Raw genomic sequence first — 24,015 nt, 5'->3', positions numbered from 1 at the left:
AAATGCTATAGGTGTCACATTTGCGAAAGTTATAACTATTGGCATTGTAAATGACACAGCAATTAATTTTGCTATTTTCAAAAACAAAACATAAATACAAAATGTGTAATTTACAATACCAATAGCTCAAACTTTCCTAATGTGAGACCTATTGCATTGCAAATGCTTTTTGCTTTGGTGGTGGTCGTCATTTGCCAGTGCATTCATTGAGGTGTCGTCTATGCTTATGCAAATGATGTGCTTATCCTGGAGGGGTGGGGGTAGTGGTTTACGTTTAGTGTCCGTAGCTCCATAGTGTTTCATAGGTGGATGGAAGATCCATAGATCCATAAGGGATTAACAGGGGCGCGGTCATGAGCCTGGTGGCTTCACAAATGCAGGCAAGGGGTCTCTGGAGCCTACTCAGGTGGCATAACTGGGGCCTGGTGTGCCCTAGCTCTTTGTCATGGACCCCCTGTTGCTGTCCATAAAGAACATCTGTGGATAGCTCGGTGGGTTGGAAGCAGTTGGTGATCTCCCATCTCCAAACATCCGCCTGTGACCAGTGGGTCACACCGCAAGTAACGGGGTAAAGCTGCAGTTCAACGCAATTGATGTAGCTCGAATTCCACTCAAATTTACGAAAGGAAAGTGTTCAGAAAAATGTTATGATATTATCACTACTGTTGTATGAGGCCTGAGCATGTAGTACAGCTAGTATAATTTATTTAATCTTGTATGCTCTGTCTAATTTCCCAATGACATTGCAATATGAGCCTGATTTTTTTTTTTTAACTCCGGCCTTCGACCAGTGATTGTATTACTTTAAATTGTGCTGTAAAATATTACTAACTTGCTACCATGTTTGCAATCTGCCCTTTGGACCGCTTCTTTCATAATATTTTGTTGGTCTACACCACAAAAACTCCTGTAGTCTCGCTGATCTTGCTTGCCTGCTCAATTATATACAAGATAGTCATTTTCCCCCACCACTTTCAAAGTTCACCAGCCGCCAATGGAAAAAAACAGAAGGGGCAGACAGTGCCCAGATGCCTCAGCTGCTTGGGCATTGCCCATGTACCTTCCACCCCGTCACAAAACATGGATCCCGATCGCTAACATTGTAGGTGTTAAGGCGCTAAAAAGCAAATAAAATGCTTGAAAACCTAGGGGCATATTACCAAGGGTGGCGATACAGAATTATCGCCGGTTTAGCGGCCGTTTTCGGCCGCTAAGCAGCGATAATTCTATCTCTTTATTACCAAGCTGTCGATAACTGATGTTAGCGACAGCTTTTAGGCGATAGCGAGCGGTTTGGGGCCCGCTTTGCATGTCAGTGATATTTATCGCTAATGACATGCAAAGTGGGCGTTCCCAACCTGTTAGCGACTGAAACAGTCGCTAACCTCGCTATCTCCTATTACCAACACAGGCGTAGTGATGGAAATATTCCTGCTATCGCCAAAAACTAACACCTGCTCTGACCAGTTCTTAGCCATGTTATCCAAGGGTGGATAACATGGCTAAGAGCATTTGGTCGCTAATGCATGAATATCGCTGAATTTTCAGCGATATTCATGCATTTCGCATGATTTTTATCGCTTTTGAGATAAACCTTGATAATAACAAGGTATCGCAGCGATAAAAATCGTCGAAGCGCGCGATAAAATTATTGACGCTAACCCTGCTTAGCGATAAATATCGCTATTTCTTGGTAATATGCCCCCTAGAATCTGCTTTTTAGCGAAGTGTAAAGTTACAATGGAAAATTTGAATTTGTTTTAAAGAATGATAAGAATATTTATACATTGTTTTTCTTATAGCGCTAAATACTACAGTGTCTAAACTATGAACAACAGGCGTTAGTACTCATATGTACAAAAACTATAAATGACTAAGAGAAGAAAGGCTGAGGTGGGCCTGCCGAGATTCGAGCGTCTGAGTTCCATGCCGCACCGGATGTGAGCAGCAATTACTTCCGCTCAGTCTGGGAAGGCTAGTGTAGAGCAGCTGTGCAAATAGTTAATCCCAAAGGCTCGAATCCGTGTGAAAAGCGAATACAGAAGGCAATAAAGAAAGGACGTGTGATGTGAGTGCAAGGAGACGTTGTGGGCAGCCTCGAGACAATGCTAGGCTGGGCTGGGAGATTGAGATAATATGGAGCCCTTCACTGGGGATGAATTGCCCCTTGCAAACTGGAATGGGCCAAAAGAGACACAGAGAGACTGCAGATTTTTTTTTCAGAATATGAATCCCAGAAGAAAGGAAAAGGAAAGAGTCAGAACATCCTATATTTTTAAGAACCAATCACCCCTGGGAAAACACACTGGAATACACACCTTTGTACTGATGCAGTCATTCATCTAAGTTTCAATTCAGGAAAGAGAATGTGTGGCCATGCCAGATGGGACAGCAACAACAGTTGGATTACAAAGTAGGAAGGGTGGGAAGGAAACTGGGTTAGGCTAACTCCTGAGAGAGGTAAACATGTGTTCATCATCTGCAGCCAGGCGAAGGGGCAAGATGGAAAAGGAGAGAAAATAACAGGATTCAGTTGGTGGTGGCTGGAGTAGGGGCTGGACAAGGCAAGACCTTTGTGCGAGGAAACATATTGGCACCTGGGCAACAGCACATGTGGGTAGCACCAGTCTTAAACCTCAAGTCAGGAAAGATGTAAGATGAAGTTCTGTTGACCTTACACCCACAATCCCAGAGAACTCTGGGTAGTTCCCAAGTTTAGATGAAGAGCATCTTCTGCATAGAGCATCCTACAACCCCAGCGACACTGATCTGCTCACGTGAGAACGTGCGCACCTGTCCTTCTGTACTGATCACCTTTGCATATTCTGCTCTTTTTCTGACATCATGATGCTCGAAGTGTCATTTATTTTAATATCCTGCTCTATCTGTGACAAAGCTGCAGTGCATCTGTCATTAATCTTGGTTGTTTGTTATGCACATATCATTTAAGAATAGAGACAGCAGGCTTGATGAATGAGCTACGCCGCAGTAGACAAAGAACAGGCCACAGAGTGCTGCTTTGAGAGAAGACCATATACGTTTTGGAACATGAATGAATGGGGGGCTGTCCCCATCATGGCAGAGAGAAAGAAGGGAGAGTGAACACTGACTTACCTTGCCTCGCATATTCCCTACAATCACTCCAATGTTAGTAAATGGAGGCAAACTTTGTGCAGGTGATAAAATATAACAACATTGATTCACGTTAAGCTTCTTTCCATGATATTTTGCAAAAAAGGAGAATAATTTGGTGACAATTTGTGATTATACTGGACTTGTGTTGCTGTGGTTTGGTCATGCGAAAGACATTTTAATAAGTACACCTTCATCAAGCAAGTATCTGAACAATGCATATTCAGGGACACTTCAACAATGCCAAACATTACTATATCATGCATTTCTAACGTTTTGTTAGATCAGCTGTGACAGGAGGGACCTCTCAAGCCTGCTTGACAGTGTCCATTAGTGATGTCTAAGTTCACTGAATCACCAAAGGCTGAGGGTGAAGGAAACACACAGTGAAGTCTTCAACTGACAGATTATCAATCTGCAACTATGGTTCTTCATCTAATGTGTAGGACTCTGCAACTCTACAAACTCCACGTGGAAGAGTGCATCCGATTTAAAATCCTGTGTACCATAAGCAAGACTCTAAGGCAAATGTCAGCTTTCGAAGCATGACTCCACAACAAATCAGACAAAAATGACAGATTCAGCTCCATAATGCCACATTTAGGCAAAACCAGCATGGAGTCTAGTCCCCTCTTGCGAGGCTGGCAATTTTGGATAATCACTGCATTTACCAGCATGTATCTGTTTGTAAAAGAAGAAGCCAGGCAAGGGGACTTCATTCCCCATCACCAGCTTTACCAGAAGTGACATCACCTCATTTCCCATAGTTTGAAACAACAAGGGAAGCCAAAGAAGTCGACCAGCGACCTTGGGAGTTAATTATTATGAACAACATGGTCCCCAGAAACGGAGATGCATAGGTAATCAAATAAATATAGACTCAATCGTTGCTATATTGTATGGAAGTGTCCTGCCGGACAGCGGTCAGTTTTTACTTGTTAGAAAATTGTACAAGGTTATACACATAAATGCAAAAAGTGGGACACAAGCCTGTGCCCAACTTAGCCGATGGAATACACAACAAGGGGAGAGCACAGGAACGACAGAGGGGTCTCAGGCAAAACTGGGGTTTGTTACACACGTGGAATAGACAGTGTCACAAGAACAAACCGCAAAATACACCTTTACAGAAAAAATATACAAGGTTTAAGTGTATACAGTGTTTTTACAGTGTCGACGATGTTTCCATCCAGCGAGCGGATAAGTGGATAATCATCAGGACAATTAAATTATGCCTCAGTTATTCGAGCCTCATATGCCATGGGCAGGGGGCATTAAAGTTGGCTCTGTGGCCAATCAGTAGTGTTTGGGATAACAGAAGACTGCTATCCAGCCTCTGCCCATGACACCGGTTATCGTGCCGGACAAGTACGCGCAGCGACTCCCTTCCGTTCTACTTAGTTATCCCAAACACTACTGATTGAGTAGCCGTAACTTTACCAACTCCCCTATCTGCCACAGAGCCATTTGTAATGCCCCCTGCCCTTGGCATATGAGGCTCGAATAACTCAGGTATAATTTAATTGTCCTGATGATGATCCACTTATCTGTTGTTGTTCCACTGAAGCCTACAAGGTAAGGTATAATCATGTGCCTCACCCCATGCTCCCAATTCCCACAATCACAATGAGAACTAGACACAAAAGCTCACACAGCACCCTCAAAACACATAGACCCAACATCATACACATCGAGCTAACTACCACACACCCTCAAACGTCAGAACACTCATTCAATTCGTGCTGATTATACTCACTCTGCAGCCTTCCAGGCACCTGACATCGAATACCTCATCACCTATCACAAGCTTAATGCCCTCTTCATCACAGAAACATGGCTCACCATAATTACTTCAGAAATCTTAGACATCAGTCTTCCCCGGACTGCAGTATCCATCATGTGGACTGCACATGTAAGAAGGGAGAAAACCTCAATGTTATCATAAATCGTGTTGATCCTGCACTCAATTCAAGCATCATTCCTCTCCATGAAATTACTCTCAGTCGACCACTTTCTATCTCATCTACTGGCCTCTAGGGCAGAATAAGAACTTCATTAATGAATTATTGGATATCTTGATCACTTCATCTTTCCTACACATGCTATTTTTTGGGTGAATTCAATCTCCCAGACAATACCAATCAAAAAAAGGAAACAAGAACACCTTCCTCAACCTTATCGACAACCAACACACTCTAAAAGCCACATCCTCGACCTGGTCTTCTCAACATTTTCAACAATCCAATGCAGACCAACCATACTCCTGGACTACACTAACCACCTGATAATGCCGATCTCCCTGCTTAGCATCCTACCAACAAACTCTGTCAACCCAAAACAGAAGATGAAACCATCACATCCTTCAACGAGTTCTCAATCGACAACCTAATGCTTAAAATCATCTCTCACCCTGCCAAATTCGTGTCAAAGCCAACACCCTAACACATCAATGACTTCAACACTTTTCACTTTTTTGGAGAAGTATGTGAACATCCATGCTCAAACTAAAACACGCAAGTGCTTAGAAAACCTTTAGCACTCTGCTACACTAAAGATCTTGCTGTCAATAAATCCTCCACCTGCAGACAGGAAAGTAAATGGAAGAAAAAGAGAACTCCCAAATGAGCATATAAATACTGAAGTCCCTGTATGCAAAAAACAGACAGCTCATCACATCAGCCAAAGCAAAGTCCTATACCAACACCGTCAATAAAGCCACCAAAAAAAGGAGAACGTTCATCGGGACAATAAAGCACTGCATCATTCATCTTCCTGGACTTCCTATCCCATACTCCACAGACAAGTGCAAGGTCATCAACCTCTTCAGTGAGAAAAATACACAAAATCCTCCCATACTTTGACAACACCGATCCAGCTTCTCCTCTTACAGTAATCACTTCTTATAGAGTCCTGCAATGATCATCCTTCAAAGCCCTATCTCTTAGAGATCTCACTGACATACTTGATTCCCTCTAAGATACTTCCTTTGAAGATGATGTCTTACCCTCATTCTTCATTGAAGCTCTACCCAGGAAAGCTCTTTTATCCCCACTCACCTTTGTAACACCTCCGTTACTTAAGGCATCTTCCCAGAAGTGCTCATCACAGGCCAGATCCTGCAATTCTTCAACAAGCCTACAGCAGACCTTGACTTTAGAAAGTTATGGTCATCACTCACCTACCCTTCATCAGCAAGATCATCGTAAAGCAGTCCATTCTTAACTCCAAGATTTCATCAGTGCTAACTATCTCCTGCATGGTAGTCAGGATTTAGATCATGCTTCAGCATGGAGACTGACCTTACACATCATATATAATACCCTCCCGACCACAGGTTGGATCTCTCAGCCGTCTTGGACACGGTTGACCATCCCAATTTTTTCCACACCCTAGAGTCTTAAATGGGAGTCACTGGCAATGTCCTTCACTAGTTTTCCTCCCACCTTTCCAACCAACACCTGTTGGCATTTGGAGGTGCCCTTTTGATCAAGGACACCTCCAGATGCAAAAATTCCTATCACCTGCAGAGTCCGCCTGAGTATCATACTGTTCCCAGGACATCTTCAACCTCTATAAGAAGGTCCTTGGGGCTCTAATCACAGATGACATCACAATCTACCAATATGCGAATGATACACAACTGTACTTGAAAATATCCTCCAGGACAGGAATCCAACACCTTAAATACTGCCTGTCTTTTATCTGGACCTGGAAGTTCAGTGCCCACCTGAAGCTCAGCACCACCAAGACAGAATTCTTGTTATTTGCCAAATACAACAAGCAATAAATAGTACACTCATGGCTCGATGACATGAACCTTATTGGTTTTTAATACTAACTTTCCCCATATGCAAAGTCATTTCGATCCACCTGTAACACCGACCTCACCTCAAGGAACATATTGCCATAAAAAGAAAAAAATATCTTGGCACCTCCACTCTCTTCTAAAGAAGGTGAAATCATTTCTCCAGAAAGCAGCTTCTGAACTTCTGCTCACACTCTCTTACTCTCTCATATCGGATGGTGGTGATGCCCTGCTCAATGGCCGACCAGACTCCGCATTGGCCCGAATTAAGGCAATCCTACGTGATGCAGTGCATCTCCTCCAAGGCCTGAGGAAATATGATTACCTTCCACCCATCATGGTTGAACTCCATTGGCTCCTCTTGCCAACCCACACCAGGGCCGGACTGGGAACCAGAACCGGCCCTGGCAAAGTGCTCGCCCGCCCCCCTGGCCCCCTCCGGGAGGAGGAGGGGGAAGGTGGGCGCGACAGCGCTCTGTGCCAGGGCCGGTTTTCGGCCGTTTTTGTTACAGGGCCGTTTTTGCTGCAAAAACGGCCCTGTAACAAAAACGGCCCCCAGGGGCCCAAAACAGGCCCCAAAATATGCGGCCCACCGGGGGATTGCCCGGTGCCCGCAACGGCCAGTCCGGGCCTGACCCACACTCTCTTGAAAACCCAGGTGCATCAATTGCAAAGCATAACAAAAAGAACCCCTGTTTATATGACACTCAAGGTCAACATCTCTGGCGGCTTATGGCACACCCAGAGCCAGTACAACATTAGATTGGAGACTAAGAACTGTAAAAATCAAATAACATAAGGAGCAGGTATTTTTCATCTATGCATCAAGGATCTGGAACAACGCAGCCATATCTTGCAGGACCGCCCAACGCTGCGCCCATTTACAAAAGAGTTGAAGAGGCACCTATTTAACACAGTGCAGTAACAGAACACTTCTGCTCCCAGAATTCAGACAACTTGCCTAATATTTGTTGATAATATGCTTACCTTTAACCATGTACAGGGATCTGCTGCCTTTTGGCTATGTTTGCGCTATACAAATAGTCTACAAAAGCGGGTGGTGATGGACGGAGCATCTGAACCAATCAAACACTCATACCCAGTCAAAAGATCTGGGTTTAATCCATCACCGTTCTTTAGCCCACTCTGCCACCCCAGTTCAGACATGGCCATATGCAAATCGGTCTGACCCTGTGCCTCATGGGAACAGTCCAGCCCGAACTGCCAAGCCGTGCCTTCCCTGGACCGGAAACAAGCATCCTGGGACTGGTTTCTGGCATTCCAGCCGTCTTCAGCCATCTTTTGTCAACTGAGGAAAGAGACTACTATTGTTTAACATACATTGGCAGAACGAGTGCTCCAAAACGTGCTATTCTGGTGCTACACACAGCTTAGTGATAAATACATGTATCACTTGCAGAGCAATAGCTACGATAGAATAAAATAAAATTCAAGTAGGCTGCACCTCATTCCGTAAAACATCTTTATTTATTTGATGATCAAATTTCTGAAATTAGGTTTAAAGCTTCATCCCTAAGATTTACGCCTCCAATCAAACATCCAAAACATTAAATTTGTCTTAAAGGTTCTGACTTTGCTTTTCTTATCCAGAATTTTGAAACTATTAAGACTTTTCTAATATTGGGAGATGCAATACAAGTGTAGATAAAGTAAAGCATACTTACTTTAATGGAAACTCATGTTTCTTTTGTCCAGCCATAATGAGCACAGTCTTTATAGCTCTCATACCAAAATCATAGTGATCCTAGAAAATGTGAAAAAATTGTTCATCATACAAGTATTTAAACACGTGAAGAGAAGATGCAACAAATGGCAGGATAATAAGGGTTTATATTTACCTGTAATGCTTTGTCCAGGATTTACACATCACTGCTACATTAGACTATCTTAAAAGTTTCCTAGGCCTATATTTAACACAACAAAGGCTCATCTGTGTAGTCCCTTTAAGCAAATAGACAGTATACCCAACTCTGGCACAAAAGTCATAGGCAGTTAGTTGAGGAGGATTAGCCATGGCAAGAGAGGGTGACTTTGACATGTCTGATGTGGCTTGGAACTCAGGGATATGTAAAATGTATTAATTAAATGGGCCATTCAGTGAGAAAGGCTTATCTTCTTACCCAATTTTGCGTTATCAACATTCAGCATCAGATCACATAATGTCCCTTTGCTTGATGATGTCTGTCAGACCCCATTTCGGGGGGGGGTAGGAGGGGAGGGATAGGCACAGGGTAGACAGTGGCTACTGAGCTCCGGACCTGGTTACTGAGTTTGTTTGCCACAGGAGACCTGGATCTGTCCCACTATGGCTCTGCAAACTGGGTCGAGTATACCCTTTCCGTACTTAACTATTAGGGTAGCGAGGGTGAGTAGTTTTGGGGGCACGAGGTCAGGACTCAACAGTCAACACAATAATGAAATTACAAACTGTCACATAAGCACACATCACCAGCAGGCTGGACTAGAGCAACAATCTCTATGCCGGAATCTCCAAACAACTCCTACATAGATTCCAGACCATCCAGAATGCAGCTGCAAGATGCATAATAGACCTCCCAACTGCACCTACATCCCACTGCTCCAGAAGAAGCTTCACTGGCTCCCCATTCACAAGTGCAGCCAATTCAAACTTCTCATGCACACATACAAAGCCCTAGACAAGACACGACCAGAATACCTCAACAGCAGCATACACTTTAACCAACTCACCAAACACCTACACTTGGCCTCACTCTCATTTGATCTCACCCACCCCACATCCACAAAAGCAAAATTGGAGGCCGCTAATTCTCCTACATCGCACCCAAGACATGGAACGACCTTCCTCAACACATCAAAGCCTACACTCCGCACTTATTGAGTTCCGCAAGAAGCTGACGACCTGAATCTTCACATAAGCACATTGGGACCACACACCTTGCCTAAGTGCCTGGAAATGTCTCTGGTGAATATTGCACTATACAAATCAACATACCATAACTTGAGAAACCAACAATCCACAGAAGGATGTTTCAATTTTCTCATCACTCCATTGATTCAAATAGTGTTCATCAAATTCCAAAAAGATAGCACAGTTTTCTCATCTCTCGTCATCCCTATCATATTTATGCTACTTATGTTTTTTACAGGTTTAGGCATAATCTTAGGATTGTTTCGTTGGCTGTGTATGGTTTTCTGGTGTGGGTATCATTAACTTGGCCTTTTATTTTTAGCATTTACAAGCAATGTTTTAAGATTGTACTGTTGGTACATTGCAAGTGATGAAGATGCGAGTGGAGCGATATCAAGTTTGCATATGGAGGTGCATATATTTGATTTTTGGTTTATAAAATAGGAGACGTCTATAGGAATTGTACTTTTGATCGGTATATAATGTGAGCTATTGGGATGGGATTTGGGATAAAGAATATTCTTCCAATCTCAACTGTATTTAACTCATGTCAGGGTGATTGAGAAGTGGTCACATAGATAATACGAATTTGGCCTTTTTCTTAACAGTTTCCAGCAATGTCTTCGGATTGCACGTTTCTTTTTAATAGTATTTAATGGCAGCTCGGAAAGGGAGAGGGTTTAACATGTTCAGGTGGTAACAGGGCTCTTGAAGATAGCTTTTTGATTGAACAGGTGTTAAACTATCTACATTCTTTGCAAACAATGATGACAGTATGCCAAGTTTATTTAAGTAGATAGATGAAGGTACTATTTCTTAGCATTTTGCATTTTTCGATTCCTCACCATGGGATGGAAAATATATGCAAACGAATCGATAGATGAACCTTCAGATTGACATACAATTTATAGGAGAGTAGAGTTCACAGTGTTACTTACTTTAGGGCCCGATGTAGGAAAATTCAATTTAGCGAGTCCTTAATAGCAATTTTTACCAAATCATTATTAAGGACTCGCTAAATTGAATGTAGGTAGGAATCGCTAAAATATTACTGATTCCTTAATATTCCTTAATAACGAATCGCAAATTGAGATTAGTTAATAAGGAATACCTACCCATTCATTCCTATGGGCTAGGAGGCCCATACGAATAAATGGGAAGATATTCACTATTTGCGATTCGGTATTAAAGAATCGCAAATAGCGGGAGCTATTTCAAGGGTGCCAGGGTGTCAAAAGGACCCCCTGTTGCACCCCTGAAATGTGCATGCGTGCACATGTGGCGCACATACATGCCCTAAGGGCACTTTAAAAAAAGCAAAAAAGTGCTTTTTTAAAGGAAATCGCTAATTACCACCAACTAGAAGTTGGTGGTAATTAGCGATTCCTTAAGGCTAAAGTGCACTTTCTTTTGTACTACTTACATTGCATTTAAGGAATCGCAATTTTGCGATTCCTTATTTTGCTAGTAGGTTTAAACTCACCTACATTGCTCTCAGCCAAATACTGACAGCAAACACTGAAATTCTGAGAATTTCAGCCTTAGCGATCGGTATTTGGCCACCTACATCTGGCCCTTAGAGTTTATATTTAGGAGGCTTTGCATAAGAATGATGAGAATCTTTATATATCTTTTTGCATGATTAATGGGGTTTGACTTCCATCTCAAGACAAGTTTTCACAAAATAAATATTGTCAATGTTACTTTTTCTACGTAAGGATAATATCTACTTTCATATAGTAAATTAGACAAAATGAGATTGATAAATCTATACTACTATTATAAAGGAAGAACTTTGAACCTTTGAGGCAGGTAAACTCGGGAACCACAGCGCCAATCCACACACCCGATACATCGTTGTAATCGTCAGGGTGTGCAGATGGACATAGGCTATATAAACGTAATAAATATACGTTATTTAAAAAATTTACAGAAAAAAAAGTAGTCCCTTGGAAGAAGGGCTGGCCGCGACGTGCGTGCCCGACGTGAGGTGCACCGGTAGGAGTGGCGTCCAGGAGCGCGAGGAGAACAGGCGGACATGGTGCGGGGATGAGCGGTGAGTAGCGGCGGACAGGCGGTGAGGAGCGGCGGACAGGCGGTGAGGAGCGGCGGACAGGTGGGGAGGAGCCGTGAGCGGCGGATGAGGTAGGTTATTTATTTATTTATTTGGGAGCGGTGAGCGACGGAAAAATGAAGCAAAAATGAAAATCGTGAGAAAGAGGAAGCAAACGGAGCATTACAAAAGTGAGCCAAACGGTGCATTACAGGAGGAAAAAGTTACGTGTGCAGGTTACAAAAGCGTAGAAAGTAAACATAGAGGTATAAGAAGAAAAAGTGACGTGTGCAGGTAGCAAGAGGAAGCAAATGGAGCATTAAAAAAGTGAGCCAAACGGTTCATTACAGGAGGAAAAAGTTACGTGTGCAGGTTACAAAAGCGTACAAAGTAAACATAGAGGTATAGGAGGAAAAAGTGACGTGTGCAGGTAGCAAGAGGTAGCAAACGGAGCATTAAGAAAGTGAGCCAAAGGGTGCATCATAGGAGGAAAAAGTTACGTGTGCAGGTTACAAAAGCGTACAAAGTAAACATAGAGGTATAATACTGCAATATATGGAGGAAGGCTCCGGGGGACCCACGGACAACGTCGGGGCGGGCGGGGGCCCTGAAGCCTAATTGCTCCCAGACAACATCGGGACGGGCTGCTAGTAGGTTTAATAATGCATTATGATATTAGTTCTCAGCATCTGAAAGTGTTAAGTGTTACAATGGAGTTTGTTACTTTCTTAATCTTACCTCAGTTGTTTTATATTGGGTAGTTATCTTGAGGTGGTGGTTAACATTAGTGAAGTTGCACATAAATTAAGATTTAATCATACTGGTGGTGAGTTAACTTATGCATGTTTTTGAATACATCAGGTCTTAGGAATGTGATACTGATGAATGCATCAATCTATGTGAAATCAATGATTTTTATTAAACATGAAGATTTATCATTTATGTACATGACAATATTTAGAATGTCAGTGATTTATTGGGAGGGCGTGTGTGTGAGTATCTACATGACTGATTACAGGGTTTGCGGTTTGGAAATGTTTATAATTATGGGTATGTATTTGTTGGTAATCTGTGTGATTGCACTACCAAACCTCATATCTACACTAGCACCAGAATTTAGAAAATAGTCAATGGGAAAGAGGCCTCAATTTGTGAGCCCTCGGAGAAGCATTACTGTTTGGGAAGTGAGGATAGACAAATTCCATGTATGAAAGTCCTCCTATTGGTTAGAAGACGGTTCACAGGTGTATCCAGAAGTACGTTGATGGCTCAATATAAGGGTCTCAGTGGTAGACTGAAGATGCTACTGTTGATGGTCCTAAAATGAAAATTGCCTTTTCATTCCTGGCCTTCAGGGTCAAGGCAATGGTGGGATGCCATTCTCAGTTAAAAGACAGCTCCACAGAGCGTAATATTACCTGGGTGTGGTAAATAATACATTCTATTCCAAGTTTTTATTTTGAAAATAAGCTATTATATGCAGAATTTGTGATTGTTTTCTGCACCAAATTCATCATGTGTTGGAAGATATTGCAAGTTTTCCACCCAGACTGCTTAATCTGAGTGGTTGCCAAAGCCACATCTAAGGTGTCCTAACACATTTATCCAGCCCTGACGGCTATTTGCTGGATTCCTATCCAATAGAGGCTACAGTTCAAAGCAATGAGTGTTGGCCAAAAAGCCTTACAGCTGAACTAAGGTAGCCACGTGCCCCATGTCTTCACGGACAATGTGTTTTCAGTTTACACTGTCCTTCCACTGCGAAGCCTTCAGTAGATGAACCACACAAACCTTAAGTTGTGCAGACAGGACACCGGTCTTTTATCTCATTTGTCATCCATGTCTTTCACCCTAGTCCTCCTTTTTTGGCAACATTGGAAAATCTTTGCCAAAGGAATGCAATGCACAAGCAAGTGAAGCATGCTAATTTTACCAACAGTATTCCCCAAAATGATCAATTGAAGTAAGAACAGCTATCTATAACAAGGAACATAGGCCAAGTGAAGACCAACAGAAAATAGAGTAAAGGATATTGGTAAAGAGTATAACAATACTGTAACTCGCACTGCTAAATAGATACCCAGTTGGGCAATTTTCAAGCCTATACTGCTACATAAACCAAGCATTGCAGTTTCCAACGAGAAACAAATAGATATGGTGGATCTTGTGAAGCTGTAAAATGTGATGACTCCATAAACAATGGCCTTCTGTATTTCAGACACCTAAAGCTGTATTTTTACTTATCATTCTTTGCTCATTATATCACAAAGTCTCAAAGCAAAGCAACCAACTAACACTAAGCTCTACAGAGTCAGGACCTCTCCCTACCATCTTATTTACTTCATCACCTTCTTTATCCATCTGTGGCCTCTTTCTCTGCGACATTGGTAAGACTTTGTGGAAGCTTTGCACCTTCAAAGTAATTGACTTGTGCTAAGTTAATAAATATTATATCACTTTATGCCCAACATATGCAGTAAAGATCTGTAAGTAAAAGGTACGAGTACATTTACTTCCTTCTTCAAATGGACAGAGCCAGTTCTTGGCACAGTGCACATGGACGTTCATCTGTAGTGTCACTTATAGAGAAGGCGTGTCACTCCTGAAACTTAAACAAGGGTGTAGCTACAACGTTGTCAAACATGGTAGTTTAGGGAGCATATAAATGCCTCACCTATGGTATCAAAACCCTTTGGGCATGGCTGCAGATGGCTTCAAGATGAGGGTCAAATGATTTGCAGATAGCACAATCATTCACCATGTATCAGTGTATCCAACACAAAAGTATTGAACTGCCTCTTCTGATGATAGAAGATGGATGTCCTGTAGCATACCTGCTGTGAAAGTTGCTTGCTCGCCAACTGGTACAGGTTGACCAGCTTTCCAGAGAGAGACTTTGCCGATTTGAAGCCTTCTGAGAAGAGCATTATTTCAGCAATCAGCTGGTAGTCGGGTACCATCATCGCAACGGGGCGAAATAGTGACTTTAGGTTATCCGGGAGGTCTACCCGACCCTTATAGCTGAAAAAGAAGACATTAAGTATCAATGAGTACTTTAAAAGTGAACCATCATATAATTACAAAGCACATTGTGGCAAACCATAGGGTGAGGCTGATTCTAGAAGTATAGACAAAATGGTGATGGTAGTATGTACACCACATTTAAATACTCTGAAAACAAGCACTAGTAGAAGTGGTAGTTTACCAAACAAATAAAAGTAGGTCTATTTTAAAAAGGGAATTGTGGACATGCTGAAGCTTTATTTTACTCCAGATTGTTTCTCAGTGTTATTCGAAAAGGATTCAGTCAATGTGGCTTGCAAATGCATTAGAGGAATGAAACTTACATGGGTTAGATATTGCTCTTATTCCTTACCTATCATTTGTCTTTCCACAAGCAGGGAAAATGAAAGTCATACAGAAGCCACTCCGCTGGTTCCACAGTGTAACACTGCATTCCAGCCCCTAACATCGCCCTATCATGAACTGAACACTGTGAAGATCTCTCAAGTTTCCTTCTTGATTGCCCGAGGAAAGGGAGAATCCTCCTAATCACCATGATGCCACAATTCACTTAGTATTCACATGAAAGGCTTTAAGTGTGTCCTTAAGAGGGTCTCAGTTAGCAGGAAAAAGCCACAGAAGGCAGGAAAAGCCTCCTTAGCAATCTGGATGATTCATGATTGAAGTTGATTAAGATTGATAAGCAAGCCAACAAAACCACCCAGGAACAGGGTTGAGAAATGGCTGAGCACTGATCTTCCAGAACAAGAATTTCAAGCAGAAAGCCAGCAAAGCAAAAATCTAGCAAAGACAGCAAAGTAAAAACCAGAGACAAAAACACTAATAAGTGGGCGAGGAACACAATGCTTTGTAATACATCCATCTCAGTGCCAATCCTCTTTATGTATGGTCAGGGAAGGCAATCAAATCATAGGAAAATGGGTAGCATAATGTTGATTTGGGTACTTCAGACAATAAATGCTTGGAAGATAGCCATTTTGAAAAGGAGTAGACTTAAGCTAGCCATGACCACATCTTCCAAGGAATGTCATCTTTCAAGTGTGTGAAGAAGAGCCGCTGGCTGACATCCTCTTTGTCCTCCATGCTTCTATGCCTAACCCGCTGTCCTTCTTGACTGATCTGTGCAGGACATGGAACAGCTCCCCGTAATAGTGGAAAAACCAATCCTACTGGAATGGTGAAGACTGGAAGAAATCGCACCGCTGCACATGTTCACAGGTGATGCCCTACTGCCATCCGATACAGGCACGCAACGTCTAGCTGAGATCCTGCTGCCTCCAGTAAATCTCATGAAGCAAAACCACAGCTTGATGCACTGCGTCTTCTATAAAGCAAAGGAACTACTACTTTCTCCATCAGATGTCACAAATAAGTTGTGTTATGTAATACATATCTTTTAGTGTGAGCAGCTCCTCCCATGGGTTTGAAGGTGCTATGGGAGCACTAGAGGTCTTACCAAACTACATGTTGCAATCACAGATCTTGAAGTCCGTGACCCTGAAAGAAAAGCGCATCACTGCGTCCATTCTATTGGACTCAATAACTGGTGGCAAGACTGGGAATGCATTGAGCCTTTACCGGGAGTTTACCACATGAAACGCGAGGGATTCGACTACTAGGCATTTTTTTAAGTAAAAAGTATTGATCTATATTTACTCTGCAATTCCCTTAATTGTACAGGTGTGGAGAATGACGTCTACCATAGGTCAAATAAAGGCTTCTCAAACAACTCAGCAGAGGTGTGAAAAGGCATTTACTGATTCCCTTTGTGTTAAAATATTTGGATTTTATAAGTGTGCATCCACCTCTTGCTCATTGTCAACTTAAATCGCAATATGAACGACAGATCCATAAAAGATCAATATGAGAAATGTAGTCATCTCATTCACCACTCTACCAGTGGAGGTGGAGAGACCAGACCACTTGCAATCTGAAGCACAGTTAGTGGTTTAATTTATTTTCCCTATTCCGTCTTTTGTCACTTCCATCCCCCCTGCCCACCGCCCCACCCCACCGCCCCACTCCACTTACCTGCACGGGCCGCCACCGTAGATTTCAAAGTTTGTCTCACTCTGAACTGTTTAACACAAAGAAAAAGGCTTCAGCTGGCCCTGATGGTAAAGATATCTGGCCCCATGGAACCCTGCCCGGCTCCAGAGTAAGACTTTATCTGCCGGAGTATTCTGACTACCAATTAAATAACTAAGGGCCTGATTTACATCTTGACGGATGGGTTACTCCATCACAATGGTGACGATATCCCGTCTGCCGAAATATAAATCCCATTATATCCTAAGGGACTTATATTTTGGCGGACTGAATATCCTTTACCATTGTGACGGAGTAAAACCGTCCTTCAAGATCTAAATCAGGCCCTAAGTTTAATGTAAAACTTGGGGCTGAGGTGAGGTGACAAACTTACCCCAACAGCAAAGCAACCTCAATAGCTACAATGTCCAGCTTTGTATTGCCCTGAGGTTTTGGCGGCAAAATTAGCAACCTCAGCGGGAGCTCAGCGACAATGTATCTGACTTTGAAATACCATCTCTTGCCCAAAGTACCAAGATAAAACTGGTGTGATCCGCAGTGCTTACCTGACCACTCACTCCAATGCAGTCAGCCCAAAATCTTGCTTTTATCCTGGTCAATCGCAACCGTTAACTTTAGTGGGTGCTGTTGCAAATGGGTTTTTCCCATTTAGTACACCAGGATTGTTTGCTTGGGATCACGTTTTTTTCTGGACATTTATTATGGGTGAGTCTCACTATCTGAATTTCACTCCAGGTAAATGCATGGTAATTTGGACAGTGCTTGTTTACTGCCAGAGGCTGCCTTTTAAGATAATGCTGCTTTGGTGCAGCTAGGGTAAGGTGCACTGGACTTGTTACAGGTGAAGACGTGTGCACATGCATGTGCGCTTGGGTGCAGACTTTACGTGAGAGACTGCCGGTTCCATGCGCAGCACAGAATCTGCGCATGGGTAATCTGGCTGGGGTAGCCGGAGCCCAATGTTGAAACTGGCTTTAGGGTGCTCGAGGTGGAAACAGGGCACCCCTAAAAAGAGGAACAAAAGGACAAGGCATGGCACAAAATCACAGAGCCGGCAAAACTGTTCATTAATTATTCATGGCTTCCAGCCTGGGAGCGCTCCATAATGCCCTGCGTGGGCTATTTTGCACATGGAATTGTGCTTTGGGATGGGCCATGAATGGGAGGCACACAACAAACGTGCCTCAAAACTGATGTGGGGGCTGCGGGAGTTGCCACAGGACCCCTGCTTCAAATTTTAAAAACCCACTCCATGTCCCCAAGTCATAGGAAACCTGCTGACCTAGTCAGTCTTTTGCCTTATTTGTAAAGCATTTCTAAGCCTGGAACTTTTGTTGCATAGCCTAGGAATGTATAGACGTCATCAGTTTTATGGCTGCATGGTATGTGTAGAGGAAAGACTCAGGCATGATTTTTAATGCCGCTCGTGACAGAGGTTGCTTGCTTGTTTCCCCAGAACTTTGCCACACGCTGCAGGAGCAGCTTACTTGCTTACCTGCCACTCTTCAGAAATCATACCATCGCCGCGAGGAGCAGCGCGGGAGCGAGGCCACAGAGGAGGCGAGAGGTGCGGCCCCGGGACTGCGAGGACCAGCAACCAACACCAACAGCTGGTCCTCTTCCCGAGGGAGCCGCGCCCCCTTCCAGTGCCACACCCCCAGCCAGCCCCAACAACCTCTCGCGGCCCCCGCTTCGCGGGAGCCGCTCGTGACAGAGGTTGCTTGCTTGTTTCCCCAGAACTTTGCCACACGCTGCAGGAGCAGCTTACTTGCTTACCTGCCACTCTTCAGAAATCATACCATCGCCGTGAGGAGCAGCGCGGGAGCGAGGCCGCAGAGGAGGCGAGAGGTGCGGCCCCGGGACTGCGAGGACCAGCAACCAACACCAACAGCCGGTCCTCTTCCCGAGGGAGCCGCGCCCCCTTCCAGTGCCACGCTCCCAGCCAGCGCCAATAAACTCTCGCGGCCCCCGCTTTGCGGGGGCCGCTCGTGACAGAGGTTGCTTGCTTGTTTCCCCAGAACTTTGCCACACGCTGCAGGAGCAGCTTACTTGCTTACCTGCCACTCTTCAGAAATCATACCATCGCCGTGAGGAGCAGCGCGGGAGCGAGGCCGCAGAGGAGGCGAGAGGTGCGGCCCCGGGACTGCGAGGACCAGCAACCAACACCAACAGCTGGTCCTCTTCCCGAGGGAGCCGCGCCCCCTTCCAGTGCCACGCCCCCAGCCAGCACCAATAACCTCTCGCGGCCCCCGCTTCGCGGGAGCCGCTCGTGACAGAGGTTGCTTGCTTGTTTCCCCAGAACTTTGCCACACGCTGCAGGAGCAGCTTACTTGCTTACCTGCCACTCTTCAGAAGTCATACCATCGCCGTGAGGAGCAGCGCGGGAGCGAGGCTGCAGAGGAGGCGAGAGGTGCGGCCCCGGGACTGCGAGGACCAGCAACCAACACCAACAGCTGGTCCTCTTCCCGAGGGAGCCGCGCCCCCTTCCAGTGCCACGCCCCCAGCCAGCGCCAATAACCTCTCGCGGCCCCCGCTTCGCGGGAGCCGCTCGTGACAGAGGTTGCTTGCTTGTTTCCCCAGAACTTTGCCACACGCTGCAGCAGCAGCTTACTTGCTTACCTGCCACTCTTCAGAAATCATACCATCGCCGTGAGGAGCAGCGTGGGAGCGAGGCCGCAGAGGAGGCGAGAGGTGCGGCCCCGGGACTGCGAGGACCAGCAACCAACACCAACAGCTGGTCCTCTTCCCGAGGGAGCCGCGCCCCTTTCCAGTGCCACGCCCCCAGCCAGCACCAATAACCTCTCGCGGCCCCCGCTTCGCGGGAGCCGTTCGTGACAGAAGTTGCTTGCTTGTTTCCCCAGAAGTTTGCCACACGCTGCAGAAGCAGCTTACTTGCTTACCTGCCACTCTTCAGAAATCATACCATCGCCGTGAGGAGCAGCGCGGGAGCGAGACCGCAGAGGAGGCGGGAGGTGCGGCCCCGGGACTGCGAGGACCAGCAACCAACACCAACAGCTGGTCCTCTTCCCGAGGGAGCCGCGCCCCCTTCCAGTGCCACGCCTCCTTTTGACCCCATAGCTATTTAAGAAAGACTACCTCACGCAACGCGGGACGCGCGCGGGTCGCAGCCCGGGCGAAGCCCGGGCCAAGGGCGGGCCCGTTGTTGCCCGTTAGTGCCCGGTAGCGACCGGACCGGGCCACCTCCCTTTCATCACTGAAACCCTACCCAGCAGACCCCATCATGCCGCCGAAAACCAGGAGTACCTCAAAGACCAAATCCAAACACGCTCAGGAGGTAGCTCAAATAACGGGACCCATTGACTTATTCATCTCACGGACCCATGAGGTAATCAATCTGAGTATTGCTCTCATGGAAAAGAGAGTGTCACTAGACCTCATGAACGCGAATGCGAAACGATCTTCCTTAGGCGCCATAGCAAATGCCACCTCTCCTATTCACCTCAACTCCCAAAACTGTTCCCTTCCCGTGACCTTGTCAGCTCCCGACATAAACACAGTTCCATCTATAGTAGATCTTTCAGTAACACAGTCCGAGTTTGACCTCTCACTAACTTCGGATAACTTGGAGGTAACCCCCGATCTGGCGGCCTGTCAAACTCAGGAGGAAGCCCAGACAAACACTAATCTGCACCTTCAAGGAGAAAGGGAAGGAGCCATCCCAAAACAATATACCACGAAAACCGCAGCCAACCCAGCAACCATAGCTACCTGCACAGAGCATGCTACAATCCACCCAAACCTCACAACGCATCAAAACATACTACTCCCTCCCGTACCTAACCCCACTCACTTGACAATTCCAAATGAGGCTATCGATAACCTCTGCAAAACATGCAAAGTCACCTCGCAAGTTCTGACCACAACAAAAGACCTTTTGTTTCAATACCTGAAACCCATTCAACTTAGCATTAGAAACTTAGAAGCCCAGTTGACCATAATCTCTGCAACACTCCTCGACACCAATACGCGCATATAAACACAGGGCAAGCGAAATCCTCCGCAGCCCCCTTAAACACACTTTCAAGCGCAAGCACCCAAGGCACCAAAACGCTCAAATCAAACTATCCTACCCTCAAAAAGCCACAAACAAAACACTACGAATCAAAATCTGCCAATTACAACGCCTCAACTACAGCGGAGCAAAACCACTGCTGTATCAAACCAACAAACTCAAAGCATAGATCCGGCCACCGTAGATACTCCAGGACCAGCCACAAACAATCTTAGCAAAGCTCATCCCGCAAAAAAGCCAGTACCTCTTCCACCGAAACCAGCGGCCCCCCAGCCGTCTCCTAAAAACACCACCAACAAAACACCAGTAACCAGACGTCCAGCCCACTTGCCTCCGGAAGCCACTCCCTACACAATAGTACTCACAGGCGTACCAGAGCTAACCGATGACACACCTGAAACTGCATGGTCACTCAAAAACAAGGTCATGCAATGGTTAAGCATTAACAGACCCCTAGAACCCCATCTTTCTGGAGGGATCTCCACAGTCCGCAGGGTAGTCTGGGTAGGTAAACAACAAAATCGACCCACGGAGATTGTATCATAGTAACCTGTAGAGACCCCTCCGCAGTGGACTACATTTGCGCATGGCCCTCGCTGGAAAAAAAGGGGGGATCGATGCCCGGCATCTCTCTTTCTTCTACCCTCCAGCGAGACAACATCGTAATACCCCACCCTGGTCCTGGCACCAGATCCCTAAAGAACCATGGAACCAAGAGCCATGGAACCAGACGGAGTATACATACGACCACGGAGGCAGAAATGCATACGACCTAGGTGGCAGATATGGCCCGAGAGAACGGCCGAGGTAATATCGGCAAGACAGACCCTTTCAATCTTATGAAGGCTGGCAGGGCTTTCCAACACAAAACCGTTTCGATTGTCTAGAGATGGTCGATTGATCACCCAGGGCCAAACCTAGACATACAAACATCACTACCACACCGCAACCAACTAATTTAATACAGCAGCTAGCATCACTAGAGCCCTCTCCTGACAACCATAAAAACCCATTCCAGGAACTGCTAACTACTTCCCCAAGTACTCTTAACAAAGCTACCTACACAACCCTCTCAGCTGAAGATGAAATCTCCTCCGGTTTGCTCCACCGGCTAATTGTAGCTTCCAAAGCTTCCGTCAAACCTTCACAGGTCCAACCACAACAACTGCCAGAAACCCAGATCGCAAAAATCCCGTCAACTCCACCACATGTCTCGGCAGACACGCAAACCTGAGCTTCTCCATCGCATATTGGAACATTGCAGGCTTGACCTCAAAAATAACACTGGCCCCATGGCTTGACACAGCTAAGCAACATCAGATACTGTGTCTGCAAGAAACCTGGTGCACAATCCCATTACATCTTGCGGGTTATAAAACTTTTTTCACCCCTGCAGTACCTGGAAACATGGGCAGACCAAAGGGGGGGCTCACGACCTACGTTGCTAATACTCTTCCTCTGAGCGTGAAACTGCTAAAGGAATCATCTACCTTCCAAATCATACAAATCATGCAGTTAACAGCACCCAAAGACAATAACTATATACTCATCAACTATTACAATAACTCTGGTACCCCTGAATGCTGGTCAAACTTAGAAGAGATAGCTACTTTCCTAACCTCACTTCAAATCGATAACCGCATATCTTCAATTCAATTCATTTGGGGCGGCGACTTCAACTTCCCTTTATGCCCAAACCACAAAAATGGAAACTGTGGTCTCCAGAACGAACTTGGGAATCCTACTCCTCATTTTGCCCACTCGACATGCGGTAACAAACTTAACGAAATCCTATTCTCCCTAGACATGGACTATGTCAATGAACTGGTTGACCCGCAGCAGGATTACTTACCCACCTTCCATGGGCGAGGCTATTCCACAACCATAGACTATATAATAGCATCAAACTCACTCAAAGGGCAATTAACGAACTTTGAAATTGGCTCAAACCCAATAAGCGACCATTATCCTCTCAGCATGAAAATCAACATCAAACGGTCAGGAGCACACCCTGCAAAGCTCAGTTCGCTAAATCAACATCTACTGTCCATGAACAAACTGAACGGGTACACAATCAAATGGGCAAAGATTGACCCGGAAGAGATGACACAGAGAGTCCTCGAAAAAACAGACCAATGGCTATCCAAATGTATGTCTCTGGATACACCACCGCAAATAATTGTCAGTTGCTTCCAAAGCATCCAGGAAACAATAAGGGATGAGTTATTCGTCAACCTAAAAAACAAAACCAAGTCCCCCACCACGAGATGGTTCGACACCGCTTGTCGGAAGGCACTCACATCCCTCAAAGAAGCTCTGCGTAAGCCTACGAGAGACCCCCAGGAAATCTCTCACCTGAGGAAAAACTATAACTCTGCTCGGCAAGACCGCAAAAAGCAAATCAAACAAGATCTTTGGTTACGCTTACACGATAGTGCCCGAAAGAAAGACAGCACTGCATTCTGGCAAACCATTAGATCTCCTTTTTTGGCCAATAGCACAGACCCTGAACATCTTGACGTGGCAATAACTGAGGACGATTGGGTCTCCCACTACGCAAAAATCTTTGGAACATCATCAGACCCTGTAGCAAACAACCCAACACGAGAAGCCCGGCTGGCGGAAAATAACATCTATCCGATTAAGATACATTTTTCCCTTAACGAAATCATAAAAGCAATCAGGGCCTCAAAAACGGGTAAGGCCCCCGGCCCCGATGGGGTTCCAATGGACCTGTTCCTCCACGACGTAGACTTTTGGTCAAAAATCATCACACGGGTCATGTCAGCAGTAGTTTCAACTGGCCTTTTTCACTCGTGGTCAACCTCAATTTTACTACCCATCTTCAAAAAAGGTGACCGCAACGATCCCGTCTGCTACAGACCAATCTCCCTTCTGGACTCCATGGGTAAGATTGCAGGTCGATTACTCCTGGGCCGACTACAATCTTGGGCCCGGGAGAATAACATCATAACTGACCTGCAATACGGTTTCCAGAAGGGGCTCGG

The 24,015-nt window shown here is 45.1% G+C and overlaps 1 protein-coding gene across 1 annotated transcript in view; it reads right to left on the bottom strand.

Moving 5' to 3' along the window:
• DNAH14 (dynein axonemal heavy chain 14) overlaps window positions 1-24,015 on the bottom strand; it is a 1,270,113-nt gene that overhangs the window by 747,423 nt on the left and 498,675 nt on the right. Inside the window, exons 33-34 of the mRNA XM_086926153.1 lie at window positions 14,736-14,922; window positions 8,623-8,702 (exon numbers count right to left, since the gene is read on the bottom strand). Coding sequence (XP_086782279.1) covers window positions 8,623-8,702; window positions 14,736-14,922 — 267 coding nt within the window. The remainder of the gene's footprint in view (window positions 1-8,622; window positions 8,703-14,735; window positions 14,923-24,015) is intronic.

Source organism: Lissotriton vulgaris, chromosome 6, assembly GCF_964263255.1.
Source record: "Lissotriton vulgaris chromosome 6, aLisVul1.2, whole genome shotgun sequence".
NCBI classification, from domain to species: Eukaryota; Metazoa; Chordata; class Amphibia; order Caudata; family Salamandridae; genus Lissotriton; species Lissotriton vulgaris.
The sequence above is the reverse complement of the archived record's forward strand: the minus strand, read 5'-3'. Positions and strand labels throughout refer to the sequence as shown.